The 27,199-nt window shown below is 53.2% G+C and overlaps 1 protein-coding gene across 3 annotated transcripts in view; it reads right to left on the bottom strand.

Annotated features, from left to right (window-relative positions):
* Positions 1-1,979: 1,979 nt before the first annotated feature.
* The window catches only part of KY (kyphoscoliosis peptidase), a 49,866-nt gene continuing 24,646 nt past the window's right edge, over positions 1,980-27,199 (bottom strand). For 2 of the 3 annotated variants that reach the window (XM_027960210.3, XM_042236797.2), the window contains exons 7-11: positions 23,902-24,010; positions 21,606-21,723; positions 11,986-12,174; positions 10,223-10,413; positions 1,980-6,353 (exon numbers count right to left, since the gene is read on the bottom strand). In XM_027960210.3, the coding sequence (XP_027816011.1) occupies positions 5,458-6,353; positions 10,223-10,413; positions 11,986-12,174; positions 21,606-21,723; positions 23,902-24,010 (1,503 nt within the window). In that variant the 3' untranslated portion in view covers positions 1,980-5,457. The remainder of the gene's footprint in view (positions 6,354-10,222; positions 10,414-11,985; positions 12,175-21,605; positions 21,724-23,901; positions 24,011-27,199) is intronic. The other variant, XM_027960214.3, reaches the window with a different exon arrangement.

Below are 27,199 nucleotides of genomic sequence, written 5' to 3'. Positions count from 1 at the left end.
CTCCATGCAGTGGGTTGGGTGGGCTCCTCTTGGAGCCCAGAGGCTGTCAGGATACCTCCAGAGCATTCTTGCGCCTATCGTGGGAGTTGACTGGTTGTCTGTCAGTGGGTGAGTTTGCTGGGAAGCCAGCACTCACCCACTGGTCTGAATAATCTCCTGTGTCATTTGATCTTAGCTTGGGTTTGCCTTCCTTTTAGTCAGACTCAGCAAATCCATGGCACACCTCACTCTTCAATCCAGTGTCTAAGGATCACCTGCCAATCACAGTCCTCTTTCCTACTGAGCCCACTGTGACCTCAGAATCCTTAACCCGGTGCGCAGGTAGCAATGACCAAGCATCGGGAGAGCTGTTTTAAGCCCAGGTTTCCTTCTCATCCATTCTCAAAACTTCATGTCTCAGTTTTGCCACTGGATACACAAGGACCTTGAAGGCATTTTGTCTCTTTTATGTCTCATCCTGCAAGCACTTCTCTTGAGAGGATTAGCCTTGGGGACAATGATGCTTAAAGAATCAGGAGCTCTGATGTTCACTGGACCATTGTTTTCTGAGACATCAACCCTCCTGAAGGCAGCCCTGAAAATATTCAGACTTTGACAGTAAAAGTGTTTATGCTTTTTTACATTATAGGAAGCAATCACATGTATCCCTGGGAGGTGAGGAGGGCCTGAACGATGACAAAGGCTTTGGAGAGGAGTGGACACGGAGTTGGAGGAGCAGGTCGAGAATGGAACACGGCGGCATGGAGCAGATTTCTCACTGAAAGGGATGCAGGAGTCAGCAGTGGCCCCCATGAGTCTGACTTTGGGCATGGGGATACATTTACTGTGTTGGCAGTCCAGGAGGAGGCAGAGGTAATCTGGGGGAGAGAAGTGACCTGGGTTCAGAGTCTTTTGACTCAGGGAGGCTGGCAGGACATGCAAGAGGGGGCATCCCAGTTGCTGCCTGACTTTTGGTTTTCTTTAGTTCTGTTCGCAAAATCAGAGAGAAGCAACATCCTGTCAGAGGCTGCGGCTTCCCCTTTGGTCCCTCTGCTGGGTTTTCCTCCAGCCCCTTGCCCTCGGGCAAGAAAAGAGCCAGCAGCGCAGTCTGGTGGGGGCTGCAGGGCAGGCTCTTAACACAGCAGGGCCCTTCAGATGCTCCGCCACTGACAATCTTAGGCCTACCGCCTGCCAGCATCTGTTCACGGAGACACAGCATCACAAACTCTCCGGACTGGAAGGGACTTTAGAGGTCATCCACGGCAGCCTCAGGGCTGGCACTTTCAAACTGTTCTAACAATTTGAGAGTTCTTCCTTCTATTATTCAAAGACTGTTTCTTCGGACGTTCTTTAACATGCTGTTAAAGATATGGGTCACTCGTGGAAGCCTTGGTAAGGAGAAGCATGCGTGGGCTCGTGTTTGTGGGTCTAGCAGTGAGGAGCGCAACAAGGCCAAATTTGGGAACACGAATTCTTTTTGTCCTTCACATGACAGCTACAAGAATGGTTTCCATGGTTACAGCAGCTTCTCAGAGGTGTCTAGATTTTCATTTGCTGTATTTCCCTAAATGTCTAATTTATGAATAATCTGTTTAGGTAACCTGCTGGAAAGTTTCTACAAGTATATGAATATCAAGGAATATATATTTATATATATTCACAACAACAAAAAGTAGGCTGATGGGCATTTTTGGAACATTTTTTTTTTCTCCCATTAAAAACAGAAATTAGGATCAACTTAAAAAATTTCAAGTTAAACAAGATTCACTGCCTTCATGTTCTTCAAAGGCATGTGAGCTGGAGAAGGGCTGGAGCTAACCTAATTATGTTTCCTTTAATGTGAAATAGCTATTTGCCTGACATTCTATTTGCATCTCACCATCACATCCAAATAGCTGGGACATTGATTTTTTTCCTAACGTTCCCTTTGAACATGAAAGTGTTTTTTTTTTCCTCCTGCTTGTGAGAACAGTGATAAGAACGGATCGATAATTACATTGTTGGGTAAAAATGAATATAAATTTTATTGAAAAACAACACCAGCAACAATGAGGGGAAAGCATACCTAACAGCCAGTGGGCCCACACAACTCAATGCACACGTTATGAAAAGTAATCACCTCTTCAAAGCTCCAACTATGCTTCCAAATGAAAAGAAATGATCGACCTCAGAGAAACTGACGGGGGACGCAGATGCTCACCACCTCTCACCTCTGAAAGCTTTGCCAACAGCAAAGGACGCTACCACGCTATTCGGTCCCCCGTTTGCTGTGGGTAATCCAGTGAATTTCAAGAATTAAACTGGTTTGGAAAGAACTGGTTAGCATGGCAGCAAAGACCCAAGACCACTGAGAAATTTTTTCTACTTTTCCAGTCCTTTGAGAAGAGGATTTCACAAACTTTCTTGGCAACTTGTCCCTCCTGCTTAACAACAGGAAATACTTCCTTATGTCTAGCCCCAATCCTTCATGCTTCAGCTAATCTATTTATTTCCTCTTAATCTCAGCAGGCTGTCAGGGGTTTGTCCTGGTGGGACAATGTAACATATGGGGAACACACATGATCACAATCAGATTGGAGGCAGAGTCCAGCTGCGCTGGTGGCACTTCCAAAACAGGTTGAACAGAAGTTAATTGCAGTTGTGGTTTTCGCCCGTTTGCCTCGTCCCACTCTCCCACCCTACCCGACCCTCTATGCCCTTCTGTAGCTTCAGGGCTGCCATCCTGAGCCTTGCAGCAAAAGCTTTCTGAGTTCGGTCAGTTCCAGTTTTTCACTGACTTACTAATGAATGTGGTCAAACTGTCCCATCCACTTCTACCCGATTTCCGGGTAAAATATTCCCAAACCTTTATCACGTTCTCGTCTTGGCACCATGCCAGGAAGTTCCTTGCCTCGCCTCACAGCTTGTGTGGGAACGACGTGCTCCACGTATACATGAGAAAACTCTGAGAAGCCACGAGAAGGCACTCAGTGAATTTAATATAAACATCCCGGCCGTATTTTTTCAAATGCTGCATAAAACCCCCAGCCTCGCGGGAGTTTGCAGCACCTGCAGCTCTGCATATCGGACAGCAGGGGACGCCCGTGCCATTCCACTGGCCGCTAGAACGCCTCGATCGGGAAACAAAGATGGGGATTTGAATAAAAGACTTCAAAATACAACCCCGAATTCTACCCTGAGCAGCATGCGTGTAAAAATTCATGAAGATTGGATTTCATTTCATGTATTTTTACTTCAGTGGAAAGAAATGCAGGTGTTGTCTGTGCCTACAGCTGTCTTTACAAGGAGCGGGGGGCGCCTGGTTAAATGAGCAGGGAGGAGTTGCTGATGCTCCCAGGCTCTTGGAGAGGCTGGGCCACCGTCTCCTGCTTGGGACAGCTCCTATTTTGCTGGGTGGCATCCTTTGTGTGCTCCAGAATGTATAGACTAATTATATTGTTTTGTAGAGGATGCAAGTTGTTCCCAGCAGGACTAGCAGCCAGCTCTGGGTCCAGTGAGTGACATGAGTCACAGAAGGCACTTATTATTTTGATGAAACACAGCGCATTTCTTTCAGCCCATAAAATCAAAGGGGTGAGAAAAGGCTGTTTCCAGGGTGTAAAAACTCCTCTTGTTTCCCTGTTGTGGTGCACAGCAGTTCTGCCTCTGCAGCCTTTGTGCATTTTCCAGGCGTGAGTGACACAGTGCTGAATGCCTGGGTGGCAGAGCCTGCCAGAGGACGCTGGACACAGGCCAGGGCAGCTCAGCCCACCGTGGTGTACTGCCCTTGTGTTCCAGGACCCCCAGCCTGGTGGAGGATGGGCCCCCTGAGACATTCCTCTGGACCGGGTTCATGCTGGGGGTGGTGGGGATCTTTGTGGGGTGGGACCTTAGGGAGAAGATGGACTGGAGTGTTGGGAGCCTGGAATTTGAAACAAGCTTGGGCAAGGGCAGCAGAGCCTTTGCTCTGGGATGGCTGGGGCAGTGCTGCAGCCCCAGAACGAAGGATCAGCTGATACAGTACCTGGTTAAGTGCTCCACGAACATTTGTTGAATACACAAATGTGAGGATGAAGGCAAGGGCGCCGTGAGGATCCCCAGCAGCTTTGGCTGTAGCCAGCCCAGGGCATCCGGAGCGGCAGTGCAGGGAGGGGAGTGCTAGGCAGCGCTGGCCCTTCCAGGCCCAGGCCCTGGCAGGCAGGGCTGCAGAGCTGAAGGAGTCAGGAGGGCAGGTGAGGCCACCTCCAACCTCTCCACGTGCTGGGATGGTGCTGCAGCGGCCATGCAGGGCCTCGCAGGGCCTCTCCATCCTTCCCTCCTGCTGCCCTCATTGGAGCCAGTCTTTCTGCTGTTGCCATGGCAACACTGGCCTGAGGTGCTGCTAAGGGCCGGCTGGGCAGGCGAGACTTCTCAGGCCTGAGCAAACAAGGAGCTCTGGACGGTCCCTACAGAAGGTCGACCCTGGGGGTCTCTCTTGAGAGGAAGGAAGGGACATGGGATAGAAACTGCTCCCAGGGCAGGTCGAGGTCCCCCAGGTGTGACCTTGGTGGTAGAGATCTTGGGGCTGGTGGGACCCTGCTATTGTGGGGGCCCCCAGCGCTGCAGTGTTCTTACTGCTTTACCTGAAGTCTTTATTGAGGGTTATTGCCAGGGGTCTCTAAGGGCCCAGAAGCCTCCTGGGGTTCCCAGTGTGGGTTTCAGGTTGGGGCCTGAGGCACAGGCTCTTAGAGGGCTTGCAGGAGCTGAGTGAACTGCTAATAGACCAAGTAGACGGAATTAATCTCTCTGAGAGCAGAGTCAGGGGTCTTACATTCTGAGACTAGGGTGGCTGGACTGCCATACATCCCTGCCTCTCTGGCCCCCACCCAGAAAAAGAGCAGGCACTGGCTGCTCTCGGCCCTGAAGTCTCCCATGACCTTTCTGGTGCCACATTTCAGGCACATACAGGGATTGTGGAGGCCCTCAGGCCCCGGGCTAGTTGGGGGGCAGTGAGCTTCCTCTCTGCACCTTCCTTCTCAGGACCTGGAAGAATAAGAAGCGGCATCGGGAATGCAGGAGATGGTCAGGTCTGGAAAGAAGACGACAGTCTGACCTCCCCTGGGGTCCTAGAGTTGGTGAGAAGCTCTGTGCAGCTGCTGGGAAGGGGCTTGAGCATTCAGGGTGACTCAGCCCCGTGGACCACGCCCGCTTCTCTCTCCCCATCGCGGGAACGTGTTTGGCCCCGGGCAGCAGTCCTGCTTCCCCGCACCAGCCTGAGAACAAGGACAGCGTTAGCATGAGAAGGCGGGTGTCTGGGCAGTGAACACAGTTACAATACCCTGGATTTACATAGCACCTTTGTCGTCTAAAGGGCCTTTGCCTCTGTCCCCTTGGCCACTGACATCGCAGCCTCCGGCAGAGCAGGAACACGAGGCAGAGGTCCAGAAGGGATTCCATGCAGACTCAGTGGTGTCCGGGCTCTGTGCGTGGCCCGGCAGGGGTGGGGGTGGCAGGTGGCCCTCACTGGGCGTTGACCTGGTACTTGAGGATGTAGGAGTAGAAGCTGTGGTTGGCATTCTCCAGCACCATGACGTACACCTCCCGGCAGCCTGCGGTGCTGCAGCTGCCCTCCCAGTAGCCCTCGGGGCTCAGGGTCAGCGGCCACGTGTCCTGCCCCTTCACCAGGGCTTTGGCGACGCCGTGCAGCTTCAGTTTGAACGGGACATTGCGGTTGGCGGGCAGCACGCCCGACAGTGGCTCCAGCAGCTCATTGTCCACCCCCCAGTTGCCAAAGCTCTCGGGGAACACGGGCCAGTTCACCTTGGTGTTGGTACAGCAGATGAGGTAATTGAAGACGAAGAGGTAGTTGCCTGGTTCCTGCCTCTTCTTGACGAAGATCTTGAGTGCAAACTTGCCGGCGTGGGGCAGCTGAACCTTCAGCTCCGTCTGCTTCTCCCGGTGCAGCTGGAAGATGTAGCGTCGCTGGGTCTCTTCGGTGACGGGGCCATCGTCTCCGTGCAGCGAAGCCAGGACGCTGATGCCCTCCTCCACACCGAAGCTGACGGAGCAGCGCCCGTCGCTGGTATAGATGACGGGCTCGGGGTGGGACGGCTTGGTGATGCCCATCTGCTCCGAGAACCAGCTGGGGCCCACGGGCTGGTGCAGCTCAGCCGGCAACCGGACGTCCATGTCTGCACAGTGGCACTTGAGCGTGTACTCCAGCACGGAGCTGTAGATCTCCGAGTTGCCCTTGGCAAAGATCTGCAGCTTGTAGGTGCCCGCGGTCGGGGGGTACACATCCAGCTTCATCCCATTCTTCCGGAGGCTCAGCAGCCCGTGCTCCTGCTTGCCATTGAGCATGAACATGAACAGCGTCGGAGCACAGCTCTCGATGGTGACCGTGGCCTTTCCATTCACTGTGGGGAGAGCCAGGATCAGGTGAGAGGAGCCTGACCTGTGCTGACATGCTGGTAACCGTGTAACAATAGGATCTCTGGGTGGGGAACCCTGACTTACAGCGTCTGCCCATTTCCCTGGTGGGAATACCTTCACCCAGTCATTTTAAGCCACCAGCATGACCTCACTGAACATTATATAAGCCGGTGGCAGCACGCCTCTGGAGGGGTTCTCACCCCTCTGGGCGGTTCTCTTCAAGAACCGCAAGCTGGGGGTGGTGGGTCTCAAGAAAAATTTGCCCCCAGTCATATGTGTTGCCTTGCCCATTTGATTCACATCAGGTGAATGTTGCCAGGGGGCTTAACCTGATTCCAGGGCAGGGGAGAGGGCTGAGGGGCACGGAGGGCCAAGACCCTGGTTGGAAAGCCATCTCTGACTCTGCCTCCAGTCTCAAGGCCTGCTTCACCCTGCTCCCTTCACAGCTGGCATGTCAACAATCACCTTAACAACTCGTTGGATGCTTCCCTCCTGGAGACTGTGCTCCAGGGACAGAAGCGCTTCCTTGCGGGTCCTCCCGCACCCCCACCTCCACCCTCCACTCCAGGCCGTGCTTCCGGAATGGAGTGGAGTGCACGAGAGGATCGCGTGCATCCCACACGCGCCTCGCCCCTTGCCCTCCAGTGCTGTCTTCCTCTGTCCTGGTCAGTGCTGTGGGGCACAGTGGGGGTTAGTTCTCTGTCTTTACAGCCCACGGGCACTCCCCTCCCTGGTCCCTGCTGCTTTGCAGGACCACAGGGAGGGGCAGGGCTTCTCTGAGAGCCTTGCCTTCTGCTCCCTCAGAAGCTGATCACCTGCCCCTCCTCCCAGCCACCTCCGACTAGAGTCTCATTCACACTCACTAGTAGCCTCTCCCCCATCGGTGTCCAGAATTCCTGCTCTGGAGGCAGAAAGCCACGCTCAAGGATGCTGCAGGGTGAGTATCTGGGAGACTTCCCATCTAATCAGCCACGAGGCCCAGCTCCAGGCTGCTCAGTTGCTACATTCAATGCTACCTCCTACCTTGAGAATCCCCACATGGGGAAGGGGGCTCCACTGGCCTCCCCCACCTCCCCACCACCTTCTTTGTGGCTCCTCCAACCAGAAGACGTTCCCTGCCTTCTCAGGCGCTGCCAGCGCCTCACCTGCCTCTCCTCCCACGCCCCTCCCTCCTGCAGCTCCCTCCCACTCACTCAGCTCTCTGACATCTGGCTTTGGCCCCATCCTCCAGGTCTTCAGTGGCTTCCTTGGAGGATCTGGGCCGCCGATCATACATCCACCTTGCTGCTCGTCTTGCATCTGCCCCCCTCCCTAGCCCAGCCTTCCCACCGCCTCTGACTCCTTTCCTTTCTGTTACACGAACGGTGGTATTCTTTGTGCTTTTGTGCTGTTTTCTTTGTGTATGCTGCTTCTCCATGGCTGTCAGCCACCATGAGACACGGTGACCTCCAGAGGAAAGCGACCAAGAACAGCAGATCACTGTCAACTTCTCCCTGTTGAATCCCTCTTCAGGGGCAGAAGCTGCCTCAACACTCATGGACCCTGTCCTGCTCCATGTCGTGCCCCAGCTAGCGGTGAGGTCCCCGTGCAATTCAGCTTTGATGGATGGAGGGCTCCTGGCATTTCCATGTGGCAGCTCGAGGGCTCCTGAAAATATTTACCCAGTCACCCTGGGGCTCCCCTCTGTGTGTCACCATCAAACTGGAGGCCAGTGGAGAGGTCTGTCCCCTCCTGCCTTGCCCGAGTCAGGCCCATCCTCAGGCCCACATGGTATTCCTGTACCTCCTCCACGGGGACACCCCTTCATGTTCCAGGGCTCTCACATATGCTCAGTGTCCCCCAAACCTGGCTAAGACCTCAAGGCAGTGTTCTGACCACAAAGACGGCTTTTCTGATGCCCTGAGGTAGGGCAGGCGGCTGAGTGACCTGGAAGCTGCTCCCCGGCCCTCCCTCTCCTCCAGGGAACTTAGCAGCATAGTAATGTATTAGTTGTGGGTAATGCGGATCCTCCCTGCTAGGTGTGGGCACCACAGGGAAGGGCCCACCTATCTCCTTTCTTGCCATGTCCTGGGCCTGGCTGGGGTGCCCACCTCAGGGGGTTCCCGGTGAAGGTGAGTTGAATGGCTGGGAAGGCTGGAAATATAGGATCGGAGACCGCTGGGACTCTGTTAGAGCCTGTGACCTCCTCCTCCCCTCACCCGTCCGTCACCCTCTCACTATCCCCTCCTTGCATTTAGCCTACGTGTTTCCCTCTCTGCTTTCTTTTCATCTCCACTCTTAACAAAACTAGCTCCGGCAAAGAACTATTCTTTAAATATGCTTCATGAATATGCAATCAAATTTTAGGTTTACTGTATATTCAGAAACCCAGTGTTTACATTTCTCTGTCTCTTAAAGAGGCGAGCTCCTTGGTGGCACTGTTTTGGCATCTCTGTGGCCTGGCGCACTCTTCCCTGTGGCCCCTGCTGGCTGGAGCAGCCCCTGTCTGACAAGCGTGCCGGGGGCACGGGCACGCTCTCTGAGACAGCAGCCTCATGCTGTTATTTTAGCAGCAGGAGGCATTCATCGTTTTAAAAATTATCCCAGAGCTCGGCAGCCTGGTTATGGAGACCGTCGTGAGGTTGAAGGGAAGAACTGGCTGGGACTAACATGGGTGCCCCGTCACCTGAGTGTGGGCATGCGTTGGCCAAGCTGGGCCGGGTTCTGCATGCCAGTGGCCTAAGGAGCTAGTGGGGGAGCAGTGGGGGTCTCCCAGGAGAGAGTATAAAGCTGGGGGCTTTATAAGGAAGGTGGCTGCTGAGCAGCAGTGTTGGGAACTGGAGGAGAGCAGGCATCACGGGAGACAGGGACGGACATGTTTCAGAAAGGACCCAGCAGGCCTCCTACATCTGAGCTCAGGTGCCCCAGATGAAGGCTGGGCTCCAGGGACGCAGCTCGGCCTCTGAGGGCTCCCCTCACCACCTGGATGACTGTTCATCTGCCTCCTTCCTGCCTGCAGGCAGAGCCAGCCTTTTCCAGGCAACTTCCCCTGGGCTGGGTGTACAGGACCCCTAGCTGTCCCCAAGGCTGGCCTGGACTATTCGCTCCCCATCTCTCCACAGGGGCCACAGGCAGCTGGATGTGGACTGGGAGGCATTTGGGAGCCAGGTCCCAAGGCGGGGCAGCACCACAGTTAGGGCTCAGCCAAGCGGGGTTAGTGCACCCCCACACTCCCACCAAGGGCTGCCTGTGTGCTCCAGGAGAGAAGGCCCAAGCTCACCTGGGTCTGTTGGGAGGCCTTTAGAGCCTGTTGGGAGGAGTTTGGGGCCTCCCAAATGGCATTAGTAGTAAAGAACCCGCCTGCAATGGAGGAGACACGGGTTCCATCCCTGGGTCAGGAAGATCCCCCGGAGGAGGGCACAGTAACCACACCAATATTCTTGCCTGGAGAGCCCCATGGACAGAGAAGCCTGGAGGGCTACAGTCCATGGGGTCTCAGAGTCAGAAATGACTGAACCAACTTGGCATGCACACACCAGGAGTTGAGGAGCTTCTGTCGCGCACCTGAGCTGGCAGGCGGCGGAAGCCAGGCTGAAGCAGTCCTTTCCCTGCTGTGTGAGCTGAGAGAGGGTCCACTAGCCCTGGCTCCCCAGCATGCCTGGCCCAAAGCTCAGCCCTCCAGAGCTGCACGCCCTGTCTTGGTTTATGCTGGTGGGAGGGGCTTCTGTCCTTGCAAATGTGACCTGTGGCTGTGTCTTGCCCTGATGGCCCAATGGCCTAGGCGGCCTCAGTCGCCCCTGCACAGCCCCCACATACCGCTTCCACTGAGCTGGGCACTGGCAGGGCAGCCCATGAACCCACCGGCGCCGGTTACCTGTTTTGATGATGGAAGTCTGCGGCTGGGCGCTCAGCATCCCCTTGTTGTAGAACTCACTCTTGTGATACATGTTGTTCTCAAACTGCCTCAGGGATTGAGGGGGTTTGAGCAGTTGCCAGTTCTTGTTGTCTGGGAAATGGTCCTCGATGAACAGTGCAGGGTGGGTGAGGAAGTAGAATTCGTTGTAGCTGGAGAGGGGACGGCTGGTCAGAAGCCATGCTGGAGGCACAGGCCCCAGCCGTGCAGAGGGGCAGGCGGGGCCCACAGAGGGTCTTTGGGGCCTTCTTGAAGGTAACACATGGCGGGGTCCTACCCACAACCCAAAGGGAAGAGGCACCATCTCCAACCCTGACATGGGCTTGGCAGATGCCCCCTCAGTAACTGCTTCCAGAAATAGAAGACAAAGCAGGATCTGAGGCCCCCTTTTAAGAGAAGGCCACCGCCCTGGCAGTGTGCGTCCAGGCAGAGAATGGGTTCCCCCTGCTCTCAAAAACAAAGGGATCTGAAGGGAGCAGAGCCAGGACCCAGGGACCAGGTGCCAGTGGCGTGGAGGGAGGGCAGGCAGGGAGACTGGGGAGCCAGCTCCATGCACTCTGTGACCTGTTGTGGGCAGCTGTGCAGCAGGGAGGCCCTGATGTGGTCCCCGGGGCTGGCTAGACGCAGCTCTCTAGAGGTCAGTGATGGGGATCAGGAGAAGAAGGGGGGACCCCTCCGAGATGGGAGAGCCTTCACTCAGCCCAAGGTGGGCAGCACTCACAGCTGACGGAGCAAAGGCGGGTGTGACTGACACCTCCTCCCAGTACGGGCTCTGTACCCACCGCGTCTGCCCCGCACGCAGAGCTGTCAGGATTTAAGCTGCACAAGCGGGGCGGCACTCTCATTTTTCTGGACGAAAAGGCATTTGAGCTGCTGATGGACATCAAGCTTTGCGCGAATGTCATGGCCTAGGCTAAGGCCAGCGCCTTGGAGGACAGATGTGCTCCAGACCTGCCTCCCAGCCACCCTGCCCCGCAGTACCCACAGGAATACTGAGCACCCTGACACCCCTTCCCACAAGCCAGACCCCCTCCCTCAGAGGTGGGATATGGCTGCATTTACACCAGAGAGGAGGAGGAGAAGCCCTGATATCTGGGGAGAAGCAGCAGGAGAGAATTCTAGCATCTCAAATAATAACATAGTCAATGGCCAAAGGCCCGACTATGAGTCTCTGGTGGCTCAGAAGGTAAAGAATCTGCCTGCAATGTAGGAGACCCTGGTTTGATCCCTGGGTTGGGAAGATCCCCTGGAGAAGGAAATGGCAACCTACTCCAGTATTCTTGCCTGGAGAATTCTACGGACAGAGGAGCCTGGCGGGCTACAGTCTGTGGGGTGGCAAAAAGTCGGATGCGACTGAGCGACTAGGCCTTTTTAAAAGCCTGATGGGAACCTCCAGACACTTAAAGGAGCTTCTCAGCCCTGCCTTTCTTGGCACTTGGCCTGTGGGCAGACACTGTGCTTTTAGCCCTTGTGTGGAAGAGGAGTGCTGGGGAGCCAGAGGGGGGACTGAGACAGTGAAGGGTGAGGTGACAGAAAGGTCTGGGCTCTTGTCACCAGCCTGGAGCTAGCTCACCCCTGAAGCCAGAGGAAGGGGGTGAGGGCCCGCAGCACACAGAGGCCCCCAGCTCTCCTTCCCCTTCCACTGGTCTTCTCCACTGCCGCCTCCTTCAGGCTCCTGCCTCCCGTCTCCACTGACCAGACCCCCGTAGAGCTGAAGTACTCACAGGAAGGTGAATTTGGACGTGGAGGAATCCACCAGGCCACTGCCCCAGGTGCTGTCCACCAGGTGCCATCTCCCCTCTAGGAACACGGCATTCCAGGCGTGGTCAAACTCCCCAGAGAAGCTCTGCCCCAGCTGGTAGCCAAAGCCCTTGGAGTAGCCAGGCACGGTCACGCACTGCACTCCAGCGATCCTGGGGCAGGACACGGCTCTGAGAGGCGGCTCCTGCCGGGGGTCCCTCCGCCCCGCGTGTGTGTCTGTCTGTGGCCCTGCCTCAGGCCTGTCTGCTGTCAGCCCCTCCATACCTCTCCTATTCCCTGCCTTTCACACAGTCACACACATACAGCCTGAGGGCTTTTATCTGCAGAGGTGGGGGCAGGAGGCGACATGGACTGGCTGGTCCCTGCCACCTCCGGCACAGACAGACTGGCTGCAGGCTCCTCCAGCCTGCACACAGCCCTTGGGGCTGTCCCCTGAGTCGACCTGGGGGCTCTGCTGGCAGCTGCAGGACGCTGGTGCAACAGAGAGTTCTGCCTGGTGAACATGGAAACCAGGGGCAGGACAATGTGCTGGAAAAACCAGAGTGACTCTAGACACAGGGCTGGGGAGCTGGGCCTAGGTGACACCTAGGTGTCAGGGAGGGGTGCTGGATATGAGGGTGCAGGAGGAAGCTGAGCCCACCTCCCCTCCACGTCCAGCCCACAGACAGCTGTGGGAGGACCCCTGGGGCAGGCTAGCTGGGGTCCCTGCCCAGACCTGGAGAGGACTGGCTCACTGCCAGGACCACCATGGTGCATTAAGGCTATTTTCTGACTAAATGGCCTGGCCATGATTTCAGAGTTCCTGATGGCTTTCATTCTGGGAGTGGAAATGATGACCGGTCAGCCAAGCTTTTATCAAGACCCCTTTGACAATGCATTCCCCCAGTGCTCACAACAAGTTGGCCTGGACAGTGGCGGGTGGGCGCTGGTCACCTCTGGAGACAACATGGGCAAATTATACATGCACTGGGCGCTTGTAGCTGAGACCCTGAGGCTCAGACCCGAGCTGGGGCATTGCCCCATGGCTGTAGCAAGCACCCTGAGAGTCCTGCCATGGGCAGCTGGCCCTGCCCGTCAGCAGCCCTGCCCCCGTCATGGCAGTCGAGGGGTGGGCTGCTCTTCTGACCCAGGGGACCCTCTGTGCTAGCCTTTCTGGGGCCTTTGTATGAGTTAGAACAAGGGACTCCTTTTTCAAGACCCCTTTCCTTTCACTGTGGAACCTTGGTGTAATCAACACCCAAACGGGTGATACCCAGGATACTTGCACCAGCCCATCAGATGGGGCTCAGCACGAGCTGTCTGCCGACTCCGCCCTCCCCTCGCATGAACTGGGGCTGCGCTCCTAGTGTGGCTGGGCCTCTATCTGGGAAGTGCTTGGTGGGGGTCCCTCCAGGAGCAGGTCTACAGCCTCAGTTGCTCTAAACAAGAGGTCACGGAGCCTCAGGGCGATAGGGTGAAATGGCCATAGGATAGGCATGGGGACAGAAATTGGACGTTATCCATATAAAAATGAATGTTTAACGAACAGTTAGCAGAATATTGGATTAAATATGACTTATTTGCATTTACATATCACTTGTTGAAAGAGCGAGTGGGGCAAGATGTGGAGCTTGCGAATCACCAGATTCCACCCTGCCAGGGGCGCCACTCACGGCCCCACATGGCCTGAACTCCCGTCTTCTGCCCAGCGGCAGGCCTGCCCTGCCGAGGCTCCTTATGGGCTGGGAAGTTTCACAGCCACCCCATGCCCCCCACCTCCCCGTCCCTTCTGCCTGCCGCTTCACAAAAGGAGGTTCAGGTTCCCCAGACTGTCAAAGAAATCCCATGAGAACAGACCAGCTGGGCCCGTGGGAAGGATTTCGGAAGCACTTGGGAGTGCGAGCAGAGAGCAAGAGAAAGTAGATCCCATGTCAGGATTCTGCTGGCGCAAGCCAACACTGACTCCAGGAGCAGAAGGGCCCCCCAGAGGCAGGAGGCCCAGCAGGGGTAGGTCCAGAAGCCCGGAGCGGGGGCAGGGGGAAGAAGCAGGCATACCGGGACAGCCCCCTCCTCATAGCTACAACGGGACGTGAGGCCCAGGGGGTTTGTTCTCAGAAGGTATGATCTGAATGAGTTTGCAGTCTTAGAGAAAAAAAGGCCTCTAATACTTAGAAGTCTTTTAGACCCTCCCCTTAGAGAGGGGAGAAAGCGAAAGAAAGTGAAAATGCAGTGAAAGTGCAGTTGCTCAGCCACGTCCGACTCTTTGCGATCCTATGGACTGTAGCCTGCCATGTCCAACTCTTTGCGATGCTATGGACCGTAGCCCCCTCCGTCCATGCGATTTTCTAGGCAAGGATACTGGAGTGGGTTGCCATTTCTTTCTCCAGGGGATCTTCCAGACCCAGGGATTGAACTCCAGCCTCCAGCATTGCAGAGCCACCAGGGAATCCCTGAGAAGGGAGGTGCCTGCAAGGCCAGAGGGGTGCGATGAAGATACTGGGATAGGCGGGGCGTTCCATTGGAGGTAGGGCTCCACATACTCAGAGAGTGGATAAGGAGAAGGAATGTGGTGAAAAATATTTAGCGAGATAAGAGATGCTCCTGACACATTTACTGTTAATTGACAACCTTCTACAAGACCCCGTCATCAGCACAATCCCTGAGTGTGTGTGTGTGTGTGTGCGTGCACGTGCGTGTGCATGCGTGCATATGTGTGCATGGAGAACCAGAAACTGAGGGGGAGGGCAGAGTGAGAGAGACAGCACAAAAGTCATCCGGTCTCTTAGTGATGGGATTTGGGATGATTTTAATTTTCTTCTTTAAACTTCTCTCTATTTTTAAAATGTTCAATGATGATTATGTGTTGCTTTTTGAATTGGAAGAAAAAATCATAAGTGCTACTTGAAAATGACACTTTTAGTGAGTTATTTTCCATTCTTGGCCAGAATGTTGGTGCCCATGAATTTCTAGGACTGGAGGAGGGAGAAATGAGTGGCCGGCACGTGGAGGACGGGAAGGGGTCGCTTCGCAGGGAAGGGAAGGGAGCTATGGTCCTCAGGAGCACGCTTGTCCTCCACTCAGAGCCACCCAACATCAGGGGAGGCAGGAGAGGCACTGAGTTCCCACGTGGCCTCCGGGTGCTATGATAAAGATGGGCTGGTGTTGGTGCAGGTAGAGGGCTGGCTTGAGCTAAGTGTCCTCCTGGGAGAAGCTGTGGCCCTGGGCAGAGGTATCCTCCCACCCAGGGCCAAACTGGAGGTCAGATTTGAGCACCAAGTCGGGGAATAAGCGTGAACACCCCACCCTGTGCCTGGGAAGGGCTGCAAGAGGGAGAAGGGAGTGTCTGGATGTCCTCCTGAGGGCTCGGGGCTGGAGGGGGTGAGACTGGCCTGGAGAACCCGTTCACTCCATTGTGACCTTGCCAGGCTCATCACGGGCAAAACGAAAGGTTGGTGTTAAATGATCTCTAGGGGTTGATTCTCCACTGACAGGCTGAGGAGAAGCTGGGAGGGCTGTGGGGAATGCCTGGGGCAGAATAAAGATGAAAAAATCCCCTCAGCAGTAAGCTTCTGCCATGCTTGACTATGATATGAGGATATTTTATTACCAGGCAGCAGTGTGCAAGATGAGTTGGACAAAGCAGTCATAATGTAGAGTATTATTGTTAATAATCCATAACTCTCACGCAAAATGTGGAACTAGTCATTCCAGATGCTAGTTGCTGGTCAGGTGACCCACAGCCACCTCAGGCCTCCAAAGATTGCTGACTGTACACACTCTGCAAAGCACTGTACAGGGGATCATATCCCCTGTATGATATAATATCCTATATCATATCATTTAGAAATATAATAAATACTCTAACATAATAAATTATGATGCTCTAAAAATAAAGCTCACTGGCCTCCCTGGATGTTCTCTTAATAGGAAGAGAATGCATATGTGAACCATGACAAAAATGCTAGTGATAAGCATAGCTCTTGGGCTTCCCTGGTGGCTCAGATGGTAAAGAACCTGCCTGCAATGCGGGAGACCTGGGTTTGATCCCTGGGTTGGCAAGATCCCCTGGAGTAGGGCATGGCTACCCACTCCAGTATTCTTGCCTGGAGAATCCCCATGTACAGAGGAACCTGGCGGGCTACGTCCACGGGGTGGCAAAGAGCTGGACACAACTGAGCAACTAAGCATAGCTCTTTCAGGAAACCCAAAGGGGGAGGAATTTGCTGGAAAGATCTGAGAGAGCACTAAAGAATGAGCAGAGGATGAGAAACACTTCCATCTCTTAAAGAACCCTGACCAGCCATCCTAGAGCCCAAAATATCAGCCAAGGAGATGTGTCTAATAACCTCAGGCTGCAGAGTCTTGGTTTTTACTTTTGACAGCTTGGAAAACCTCAGCGCCAGGGGAAATACTGAGGAGACAATGGATCCAGAGACTGTGACTGTCACTTTAAACAGCAGGTGCTCAGGGCTGGTGCACTGGGATGACCCTGAGGGATGGGATGGGAAGGTGGGGTGGGGGGGGTTCAGGATGGGGAACACATGTACACCCATGGCTGATTCATGTGAATGTACGGCAAAAACCACTACAATATTGTAAAGTAATTAGCCTCCAATTAAAAACAAAACAAAAACCAGCGACGATCCAAGCCCCAGCAGCAGGATGGCTGAGTGGCCTGGGGTGGACGGTGCACCCGGCACACATCAGCCTCTGCCCACAGTGGGCTTCCTTAGCTCTGACCACTTCTCCCTGGATGTCAGGGCCACATGGGAAAGAGGGAGGGTGGAAAGGAGCTGTAGGAGAGGTAGCGAAGCATGCTGTTTTCCTGTCTTGAGGAAAACACTGCGATTTCTAATAGTAAAATTAGGAAACACGGTTTCAATACCTTTAAGCCCAATGGCCAGTTTAACCGGGAAAACACGTGAATTAGAAATTTTAGGGCCTGTAGTTCCCAAAACGGTCCTCAAGAAGGTCACAAAAAACAAATTTATGGTTCCCAAAGGGGAGGCGGGGTAGGAGATCAAGTAGGAATTTGGGATTAAACATACACACTACTATACGTAAAATAGATAACCAACAAGGTCCTACCGTATAGCACAGGGAATTATATTCAATATCTTAAAAAAATCTATAATGGAAGAAAATGTAAAAATGAATATATATATATGATGAATATATATATATATGTATAACTGAATCACTTTGCTATACACCTGAAACTAACACCACATTGCAAACCAACTATATTTCAATAAAAACTAAGTATGTATATAATTCCAAAACGAAAGTGAAAGCAACAGTCGCTCAGTCGTGTCCGACTCTTTGCAACCCCATGGATTGTAGAGTCCATGGAATTCTCCAGGCCAGAATACTGGAGTGGGTAGCCTTTCCCTTCTCCAGGGGATCATCCCAACCCAGGGATTGAATTTGGGTCTCCCGCATTGCAGGCGGCTTCTTTACCAACTGAGCCACCAGGGAGCCCAGTTTGTGGTTTCTACACTGCAGCATGACATGCATAACCATGACTTATGTTTCACAGTTTATGTAGCTGATTTGTTATAAAGTTGGCAGTGTTTATATTTCTGTATATGGTCCTCTTCTCCTTTCCTTATGCCACTCCCCCGCTTACAGTGAGGTCAGTAACTGTAATCATGGTAATAATTCTCACTCCACAGGCCTGTTAGAGCCTTTGGAGGTTGACTTCAGGGTCTCCTCTGTGATGAGTGAAGAGTCAGCAGTTCAGAGAGGGAAGCTGACTTGCCTGGGGACACACAGAGGGCTTGGGGGCAAGGCAGTGCCAGGACTCGTGGGTCCCGATGCCCAGTTCAGGAGGATCTGCATTGCACCAGACTTTTTGTACAGCAAGATTTGTTTCAATCCAAGGAAATGGCAACCCACTCCAGCGTTCTTGCCTGGAGAATCCCAGGGACGAGGGAGCCTGATGGGCTGCCATCTATGGGGTCGCACAAAGTCAGACATGACTGAAGCAACTTAGCAGCAGCAGCAGCAGTGGCATAAAGATTGGTTTGCTATAGTGATGCAATTCATCTTCATGAGCACTGTCCTTCGATGTATCTAAAAGGGTGGTGGGGTTTAGATGTTCCTTTCAGAGGCCATATAGGATGGAGATAATTTAAGGTTATCCTGTATATTCAGCCTTCGGGGCCTCTGGAACCAAGTGATGTTCTGGGATCGTCTGGGACATGATGCGGAGCAGCAGCACACCGCTGTGACAGCTGGAAGATGCATGGGAAACAGACTGACATCTGATTGGTGACAGCCAGTCTCCTCCGCATCAAAGCCTGAAACTGGTAATAAGCTCTTGGCTTTCTCAAAAGTCCCTGGAAAATCTGCTAGCTGGTGGTGTTAGCGCCGTGGTAACAGGGGAAGAAATTGCACTGGAGGCTGACTTGCTGGCAGAATTCCGGGGACTCAAGCATGACCCTTGCAAAGAAATGAAGCGGAATTCGTGAAGGCTGTCGGGGAACTGAGGCAAAAGGAGAGACATGAATGCTGGACGAGAGAAAGTCAGAAAGAAACTGGACCAGCAGTTACAAGCAGCGGCGCTAACAAAAAAGGCACACTGGTTACTTGAGAAAGACGATGAGGAAACGAATGATGTTGCAAAAATATCTGAATTCCCCACCAAATTACTTTATTAAATCAGTCTTTAATGAGGCCATTGCAAGGAGGCAGACTGGACTGGTAGAAGTAATGCCAGCTATGTGGACACAATTCTTGCTAAGGGGCCACTCTGACAACTAAGCAGGGATAAATCAGCAAGTGTGGATTACACGTCCTTGGTTATTAAGGGATCTGCTAATGAATTTACCAAACCTTCAGCAGTTATTTTAAAGAGAAGAGGACGTAGGAAAGACGCATGGCCGAGGTTACTGATCTTTAAAGCCAAAGTTAAAGGAATTCAGAGAACTGTGAGCTATTATTAAATATCCCAGGCTATGTGGAGAGTATTTCACAGGGTAACTGCCAGGTGGGAACATAACTTTAAATGATGCAAAACGTTGGTCTTTTAATGATCAGTTTCAAGCCAGAAAATGGCCATTGTTAAGCCTCTGGACCAGGCCAAAGAGTTGCAGTTCCACTCAAGGCCAATGTCAATTTTCTGAGCCTATGTGAGTCTATGTGGTCTGTAGGAAAGTTCTACACAGCAAAGACACTCCAATACTGAGAGGACAGGGAGGGTTAAAAATAACAGCCCCCAAGTTCTCCTTTAGTCCTGCCAGTAGGCAATGGAGTCCCCAGTGTACAGATGAGAAAACCGAGGCTCCCAGAAGCTTCAGTTCAGTTCAGTTCAGTCACTCAGTCGTGTCCGACTCTTTGGGACCCCATGAATTGCAGCACGCCAGGCCTCCCTGTCCATCACCAACTCCCGGAGTTCACTCAGACTCACGTCCATTGAGTTGGTGATGCCATCCAGCCATCTCCTCCTCTATTGTCCCCTTCTCCTCCTGCCCCCAATCCCTCCCAGCACCCAGAAGCTTAGTGCCTTCCAAAGGGAGCAAAACTAATGAGCGGGACGTTAAGGATTGGAAATCAAGGACTGGTAAACTAACTGAGGCCTGGAAGAGTCTTTCTGGCTGTGAATCTGGGACTCCTTCCATACCATGCTAGGAAGACTTCTATTGGATAAAAAAAAATATACTCTGTGACTTAAAACCCCAAGTGTTTCCAATTTGCAAATTAAGATGAAAATAATTACACTCTGAAAGATGCTAGGTTCATATAGAGCTGAGCATAGATGGAGGGCTATTCCCTTATTTTACAAGAGAAGGTCCAACTCATACAAGTCTGCGAGGAATATCTTGTCATTTCCTGTCACTGAGGGCCTACCTGTGTATAGGATTCTGAGATGGATGTTCAAAGGGAAGGTGGGGGGAGACATGAAGACATGTAAAACCTATAAGAAGAAATGGGCACAGGCAAAGGCTATATGAGAGAACAAAGTTCAGAAAGCAATAGGACACAATGTTAAGTGTTCTCTAACTGGTAGGATTCAGGGTAGCTTAATTTTCTTCTGTTTTCTTCTATGCACTTTATAAATCACCTATAGTTAAGCTTTATTTTTAATTTAGAAAAGTGATTAAATAAAAGCCTAAGCAAGACCTGAGCTGGTGTATAGGTATGTTGATGGCATCTGGAGAGGGAGAGGTGGGGCCTGAAGAGCACTGAGAGGCAAGGCGAGCAGATGGAGCAGGATTAGCCAAAGTGTGAGTGCGGGCAGTGGCAGAGGGGGCAGGGCTGGAAGGGAGGCGAGGCTGCAGTTCGGAGGACGTCATGGGGACAGTGTGAGCTTTTAGTCTTGTTCGGAACCTAGGGCCCGGGAGCCAGGGCAGGGGGCTGCTGAGGAGGACCTGGGTTCCTGGAAGCCCTGAATGTATGGGGGGTGCCTGGGTCTGGGGTAGCGTGGGAATGTATGGGGGGGTGGGTGGGTTGCAGAGGGCTTGGCATCCTCTGCCCGCTGACCCTCGGGTCCCCTCTGGGGCTGTGGTCTCAGGGGTGGGCTTGGAGGTAGGGGATGGAAGAGCAGAGAGAGAACAGAAGGGATGGAGCAGCGTGTCTGCGCTGGGTGGTAGTGATGCGGATGGCAGCCTGGAGGGCTGGGGGTCAGGCCCGGAGTGGGTGGCATGTCCCCCTGGGAGCAGGACATCGTATGGTCGTGGTACAACACTGTCACTCCATTGCCTCCCGTGGACACTTTAGTTATCATCGTCTCTGCTCTTGGTTTGATAAATTGCCCCCTGCAGTTCTGGTCAGCTGACGTTTGGGAGTCTGAGAAGACTCGTTCCCAGAGGTCCATGCAGGCAGTGGGTGCAGTCTGTCTACCCCCCCGGGGAGGGGCTTTGCAGTGGCCCCCAGGGCTGGCTGATTGTTGCTGGGGGAACACAGTAGAACTTAGACAGTGGGCAGAGGAAACTGTGGGGTCAGCAGGGTTCCCCCAGCCTGGAGTCCGTCTCCAGGTCACACAGAACCGGCAGCGAGGTCTCCAAACAGCAACACCTTCCCTACCAGCCTCGCGCCTGCTCTCACCACCTCTGCGTTGCCCCTCCTCCTCCCCCCACCCAGCCTCAGGCATCCTGGCCAGGTGCTCACTCCCAGAGCAACGGAAACAGACCCCAAAGGCTCCAAGAGAGGAGCTGCTGCCTAGTGATTCAGCTTTTCCAGTGGACAATTTTTTCCAGGTGGGGGGGCTTTTGTTCCCCCAAGAGGCCCCTGCGCCAGCCCGGAGGACAGCCTTTCATAGTCCGCCTGGCGCCTGCAGCCATGGTCCTGGCATTCCCACATCTGCCATTCTTCTAACCTTCAGCTGCACAGAGATGGGAGAAGGTGGAAAAAGGGCCTTTTATAACCAAATTATCTCTGTGCATTCATCTGCCATTATGTTAATGTATCGCGAAGCCCGGCAGATGGTACAAAGTCAATTATGCTGGTGTTAAAAAGGGAGAAATTGACCTTTTCAAGACTCACTTGGATTCAGAGTAGAGTTTGCAAACTCCCATTTCGGCCCAGAGCGTGGGTGAAGGCACAGGGCAGGTGGCAGGGGGAAGCGCTGGGTCAGGGTGGTCAGCCTGGGAGCCCTTTGTACCTGCACATTCTCTCAAAGAGCCCAGCATAGCCGTCACAGTTGGTCTTCTGGGTCTGCAGGATGGCGGTGGGTTTGAAGGCCTGGCGGTCCTTCTCCTGGGCAGCCTCGATGTCGTATTCTGGAGAGCAGAGGAGGAGGCTGTGAGGAACCAGGTCCTTGGAGATGAGCAGGCTGGTACAGAGGAGAGAGGGGTCCACCCCACTGCCCCCGCCCTCTGCTCTGCTTCCAGCATCACTTGGGGTGGCCTCCCTTGGGCCCAGGAGAGGCTGCTGTGGACTGAAGGGAACAGGGCCCCAGGCTGGGCGATATCTGGGAAATGTACCCTTGGGTGGTGGGAGGAAGAGCAAGGCATTGGCAGAAGGGGCCACCTGGCTCTTTAGGTCTCTGAGGAGGGGCTGGGAGGGGAGGGACCAACACATCACTTGGGCAGTTGGGAGCTCTGCCCACATGTCCCCACGAGCACGCAGCTCTGTAAGCAGAGCCAGTGAGGCTGCCCCCTGCTGCAGCCCCAAGGCCAAGGCCTCATACTACCCACATGGAGCATGCTGAGTTACTGTTAACACTCGTCCCCGAAAGTGAAGACAGGCCACTTTACTTGGCTAACGAGAGAGCCTAAGACCTGTGTGAGGCCTTGAGGCAGGTACTGTGGCCTGTGAGGGCACAAAGGGTGTGTGTGTGCCCACATGTGCCCACGGGGTGTGTGTGTGTGTGTGTGTGTGTGTGTGTGAAGGTGTGTGTGAGGGTGTGTGTGTGTGAGGGTGTGTGTGTGTGAGGGTGTGTGTGAGGGTGTGTGGAGGGTGTGTGTGAGGGTGTGTGTGTGAGGGTGTGTGTGTGAGGGTGTGTGTGTAAGGGTGTGTGAGGGCATGTGTGTGAGAGTGTGTCAGGGTGTGTGAGGGTGTGCATGTGTGAGGGTGTGTATGAGGGTGTGTGAGGGTGTGTGTGAGGGTGTGTGTGAGGTGTGTGTGAGGGTGTGTGTGTGAGGGTGTGTGTGTGTGTGAGGTGTGTGTGTGTGTGAGGGTGTGTGTGTGTGTGTTTGGGTGTGTGTGTGTAAGGGTGTGTGTGTGTGAGGGTGTGTGTGTGTGTGTGTGTGTGTGAGGGTGTGTGTGTGTGTGTGTGTGAGGGTGTGTGTGTGTGTGTTTGGGTGTGTGTGTGTGAGGGTGTGTGTGTGTGTGAGGGTGTGTGTGTGTGAGGGTGTGTGTAAGGGTGTGTGTGTGTGTGAAGGTGTGTGTGTGAAGGTGTGTGTGTGTGAGGATGTGTGTGTGTGTGAGGGTGTGTGTGTGTGAGGGCATGTGTGTGTGAGGGCATGTGTGTGTGTGTGTGAGGGTGTGTGTGTGTGTGTTTGGGTGTGTGTGTAAGGGTGTGTGTGTGTGTGTGTGTGTGTGAGGGTGGGGGCCACACACAATGTCATATCAGATGTTCCGATTCCCATCCTGCCCCCTTATTAGGCCCAGGCTGAACAGCTGAGGTTGACATGGCAGAAGCTGGCCCTTCAGGTCCTGTGGCCAGATGGCCTACCTGAGTCAGGTGAGTTCATCCTCTAAGCTGCATCCCTAACTGCCGCTCTGGGAGGACAAAAGGAAAGCCCAGTGACAGCAGGTAGGGGATCTCCGCTGGTCACTATGTCGCAGGGAAGTCACTAGAAGTCCATCCTGCCACTTGGTTTCTCCATGGACTGAAGGAGGCAGCAGCCAGCTTCCCCTTAGCAACCTCCTGGGGCTTGGCCTGAGCTGGTCAGACAGCTGAGGGGGTCCTGTGCAGAGCTGGGGGCAGCTGTGTGGCCCCTGGCTCTCCGAACTTGGAGACCAGGCTGAGTGGCAGCGAGGTCACTGGTGTGGGAGTAAGGAACAAGCAGAGGGGTGCCCACCCTTCCTGGCATGGATGCTTTGAGAAACCTCTGGTGCTGCAGTAACTTTTCAAACAACTTTGACTCGTCCCCAGCCACCTCCTTCCTGGAAACAACCTTCTGCTCTGGGTTCTCATCTCTGTGGAGCAGGTCGACCAGGAAGGCAGGACTGAGGGAAGGTTGTGGCTGGGTGAGGGGCCTCAGCTCTGGCTGTGGGCAAAGGGCCAGGTGGGATCCCTACCGCTGGCGCTTCACGGAGCGCACAGACTTGGGGGAGTAAACATGGGCGGCTGGTGCATATGAGTGAACCTTCCTTAGTCTGGGTGCTGAACCCTGGGAGTCCTGCTCCTTCACCTTCCACCTTACTGCACACACACTGGTGATGGAATTAAGCCCAGAGATGCTCCTCTGGGAACAGTGTCCCAGAGCCAGCGGCTCCGCAGGCGGGCCTACCTATGTGGTGGCAGATCCAGATCCAGATGGCACGGACAATCTCCAGGTCACTGTGGGCCTCCTGGAGCAGGTCGCTCACCAGCTCCTCGAGGCCACTCTTGACTGTCACCTGGGGAGTGGGAGGGGTGCGCTACATCAGGGCCTGAACAACTGGATATTCATATGCAAAAGAATGAAGCTGGACCCCTTACGTCATACCATATAAAAAATTAACTCAAAAATAATCAGTGACCTAAATGTAAGAACTTAAACCATAAAACTCCTAGAAGAAAACACAGGGGTAAATCACCATGACTTTGGGTTTGGCAATGGATTCTTAGATATGATGCTAAAATCATGGGATACAAAAGAAAAAATGGATTAATTGAGCTACATAAGAATAAAAACCTCTGTGCATCAAAGGACAATATTAAGACAGTGAAAAGATAACTTACAGATGGAAGAAAAAATTTGCAAATAATGTTATCTGATAAAGGTTTAATATCCAGAATATACAAAGAATTCCTGTAATTCAACAACAAAAGCAAACCCAATTTTAAAATGGGCCAAGGATGTGAACGTACAGTTCTCCAAAAATTTAGATGGCCAATAAAAATATAACAAGATGTTTATCATTAGACGCTTTAACCTCTGAGCCACCGGGGAAGTCTATCATTAGTCACTATAGAAGTGCAAATCAAAACTACAGTGAGATACTACCTCACACCCACTAGGATGACTGTAGTTTAAAAAAAGGTAGGCAATCACACACATACACACAAAGGCAAAAATGTGAAGAAATTAGAATCCCTATAAATGTAAAGCGATGCAGCTGCTGTGGGAAAGTTTGGTAGTTCCTCAAAAATTTCAACGTGGAATTACCATGTGACTCAGCAATTCTACTCCTAGGTATATACACCCCCAAAACAAAGACAGATCCTCAGATACTTGTTCACCAATCCTCCTAGGGGCAATATTCACAATAGCCAGAAGGTAGAAACAATGTAAGTGGCCATCAGAGATGAATGGATAACCAAGTATGGTATAACCGTGCAATGAAATATTACTCATCCATGGGAGTTGGTGATGGACAGGGAGGCCTGGCATGCTGTGGTTCATGGGGTCGCAAAGAGTCAGACACGACTGAGCAACTGAACTGAACTGAACTGATGAAAAGGAATGACGTCCTCTTACATGTTGCAACTTGGATGAACCTTGAAAACATGATGCTAAGTGAAACAAGTCAGACACAAAAAGACACAGTGTATGATTCCACTGACATGAAATACTAGATAAATTCATGGAGATAGTAGATAGGTTATCCATTCATTTCTGATGGCCACTTACATTGTTTCTACCTTTTGGCTACTGTGAATATTGCCCTTACGAGGATTGGTGAACAAGTATCTGAGGATCAGTCTTTGTTCTTTGGGCCTATATACCTAGGAAGGGAATTAGAGGTTGCCAGGGGCTGGCAGGAGAGAGAATGCGGAGTCATTGGTTAATGGGTACAAAGTTCCTCTTTAGGCTGAATTTGGAAGAAGGCGATAGTGACGATTGTACAACACTGGCAGTGTAACTAATGCCACTGGATTGTACACTTAAAAATGACTCAAATGGCAGATTTTATGTCACATATATTTTACTATAATTTAGAAAAAAAGAACAAGTTAGGTTTTCCAGCAGGGGCCCTCAGGGTTGGCATTGCTGAAAGGCAGCCCTGATCACTCTTTCTAGAGAAGCAGGGGCACCTGGGGGCTTACTTCTGCAGTGGTTGTCCACACCTCGGTCAGCCCCTGCTGAGATCCTCCTGACCTGGCGTGTTTCTGAGGCTCTCCAGGATCCACCCTCTGACCACAGGGAGACCTCCAGGCCCCTCCCGTGTGCCCCCTTGGTCAGCTGCTCCAACCGCATGGTCCTTGTTTTTGTCCCCTTCCTGGGTCTAGAACCACACCCGACACATTGTAGGCCCACATGATAGTCTGGCTGACTCTTGACTTAACCCCTGGCTTCAGTTCTGTGGATTCTGGTCCTTTGGTCCCCATTCATGCACTGCTCTCTGGGCCTGTCCAGCAGTCTGTCTATCCCTTCTGGAGGCTGTGACAACTTGCTCAGACTCTGGATGTCCTCCCTTTCCTTCCCTAATTCACAGAAGACCTGGCCTCAGACTCCGCAAGGCCCAGGCATGGCTTCCTTACCAATAAGACCTCCCTCCTGCTCAGCCAGCCTCTCTGTAGGCCTCCGGTCTGGGTCTCTGCCTCAGCAGAGCCTGCTCTTCCTTCCTCAAGCGGTGCCCTTGCTTGGCTGTGTTCTGACTTCTTCCTTCCTATCCTGGGCGTCCCATCCTCTCCTATCTGCCGTGTCTCTTCAAAACACCTCCCAGTCTCTCTCACTGGACTGCCCACGTCTAGCCTTCCTTCCTTGCCAGGCTCCTGTGGGGTCTTCTCTCTACTCCCTCCTCCTTCACCCCCTCATTTGCCCCTCAGCCTGCTGGAGCCTAGCTGAGACTTCCAGCCTTCCTCTGAGCTGCCCCCTACCAAGAAGTAATGTACTACTTCAATGTAGTAGTAATCTACTTCAATGTAGAAGAATGGAAAGGCCCCTGTGCTAGCCTTGCCTGGCCAGAGTGAACAGCCCATGCTGTTGACCATGCCTGTGCTTTCCAGAACACTGATCCTTCCAGATCTTGCCGGGCCTCAGGCAGATCCAGGCCCTTTGGATCCCCGGCCTGTCTTCCCCAAGATGATGCCCTCTCTAGGACTTCAGCTCTTAAATGAATCTGACGGCTCCCAAGGCAGGGTTTCTGGCCCAAGGGTTTCTCTCCAGCCAGGATACGGGTCCAGGCTTGGCTATGCAGCTGCCCAGTGGTTATTTCCGCAGGCACCAGAGCTCACTGCATCCCAACAAACTCATCATCCCCTGACACATGCTCCTGTTTCCTCGCTCCCTGCGCCGAGCGCCTGCCCTCCAGTCCTCCGCTACCCGGCCCAGAGACGGGCAAGCCCCTCTCCCCATCTTCCCTTCACTGCACACACACTGGGCAGGGGCCCCCTCTCTGCCTCCAGCTCCTCTCTGTTCTCAATGTCCCCGCCTCATCCAGGGATGCCTCATCCTGCCTGGACAGCTGGATGTCCTCCTACTGACGTCCCTGCCTCGAATCAGACTCTCTTGATCCAAGCGCCTATCATCACTCATCAGTTCAACAAGCAAGGTTCCTGAGTACCCACCGTGTGCTCACCCCAGGGCGGTTTTTCTAGGGCAACGATGAGTTCCTGGCTTATTAGCCCAGGCAGCTCACTGTGACCTTAGCAATGGTCCA

Source organism: Ovis aries, chromosome 1, assembly GCF_016772045.2.
Source record: "Ovis aries strain OAR_USU_Benz2616 breed Rambouillet chromosome 1, ARS-UI_Ramb_v3.0, whole genome shotgun sequence".
NCBI classification, from domain to species: domain Eukaryota; kingdom Metazoa; phylum Chordata; class Mammalia; order Artiodactyla; family Bovidae; genus Ovis; species Ovis aries.
The sequence above is the reverse complement of the archived record's forward strand: the minus strand, read 5'-3'. Positions and strand labels throughout refer to the sequence as shown.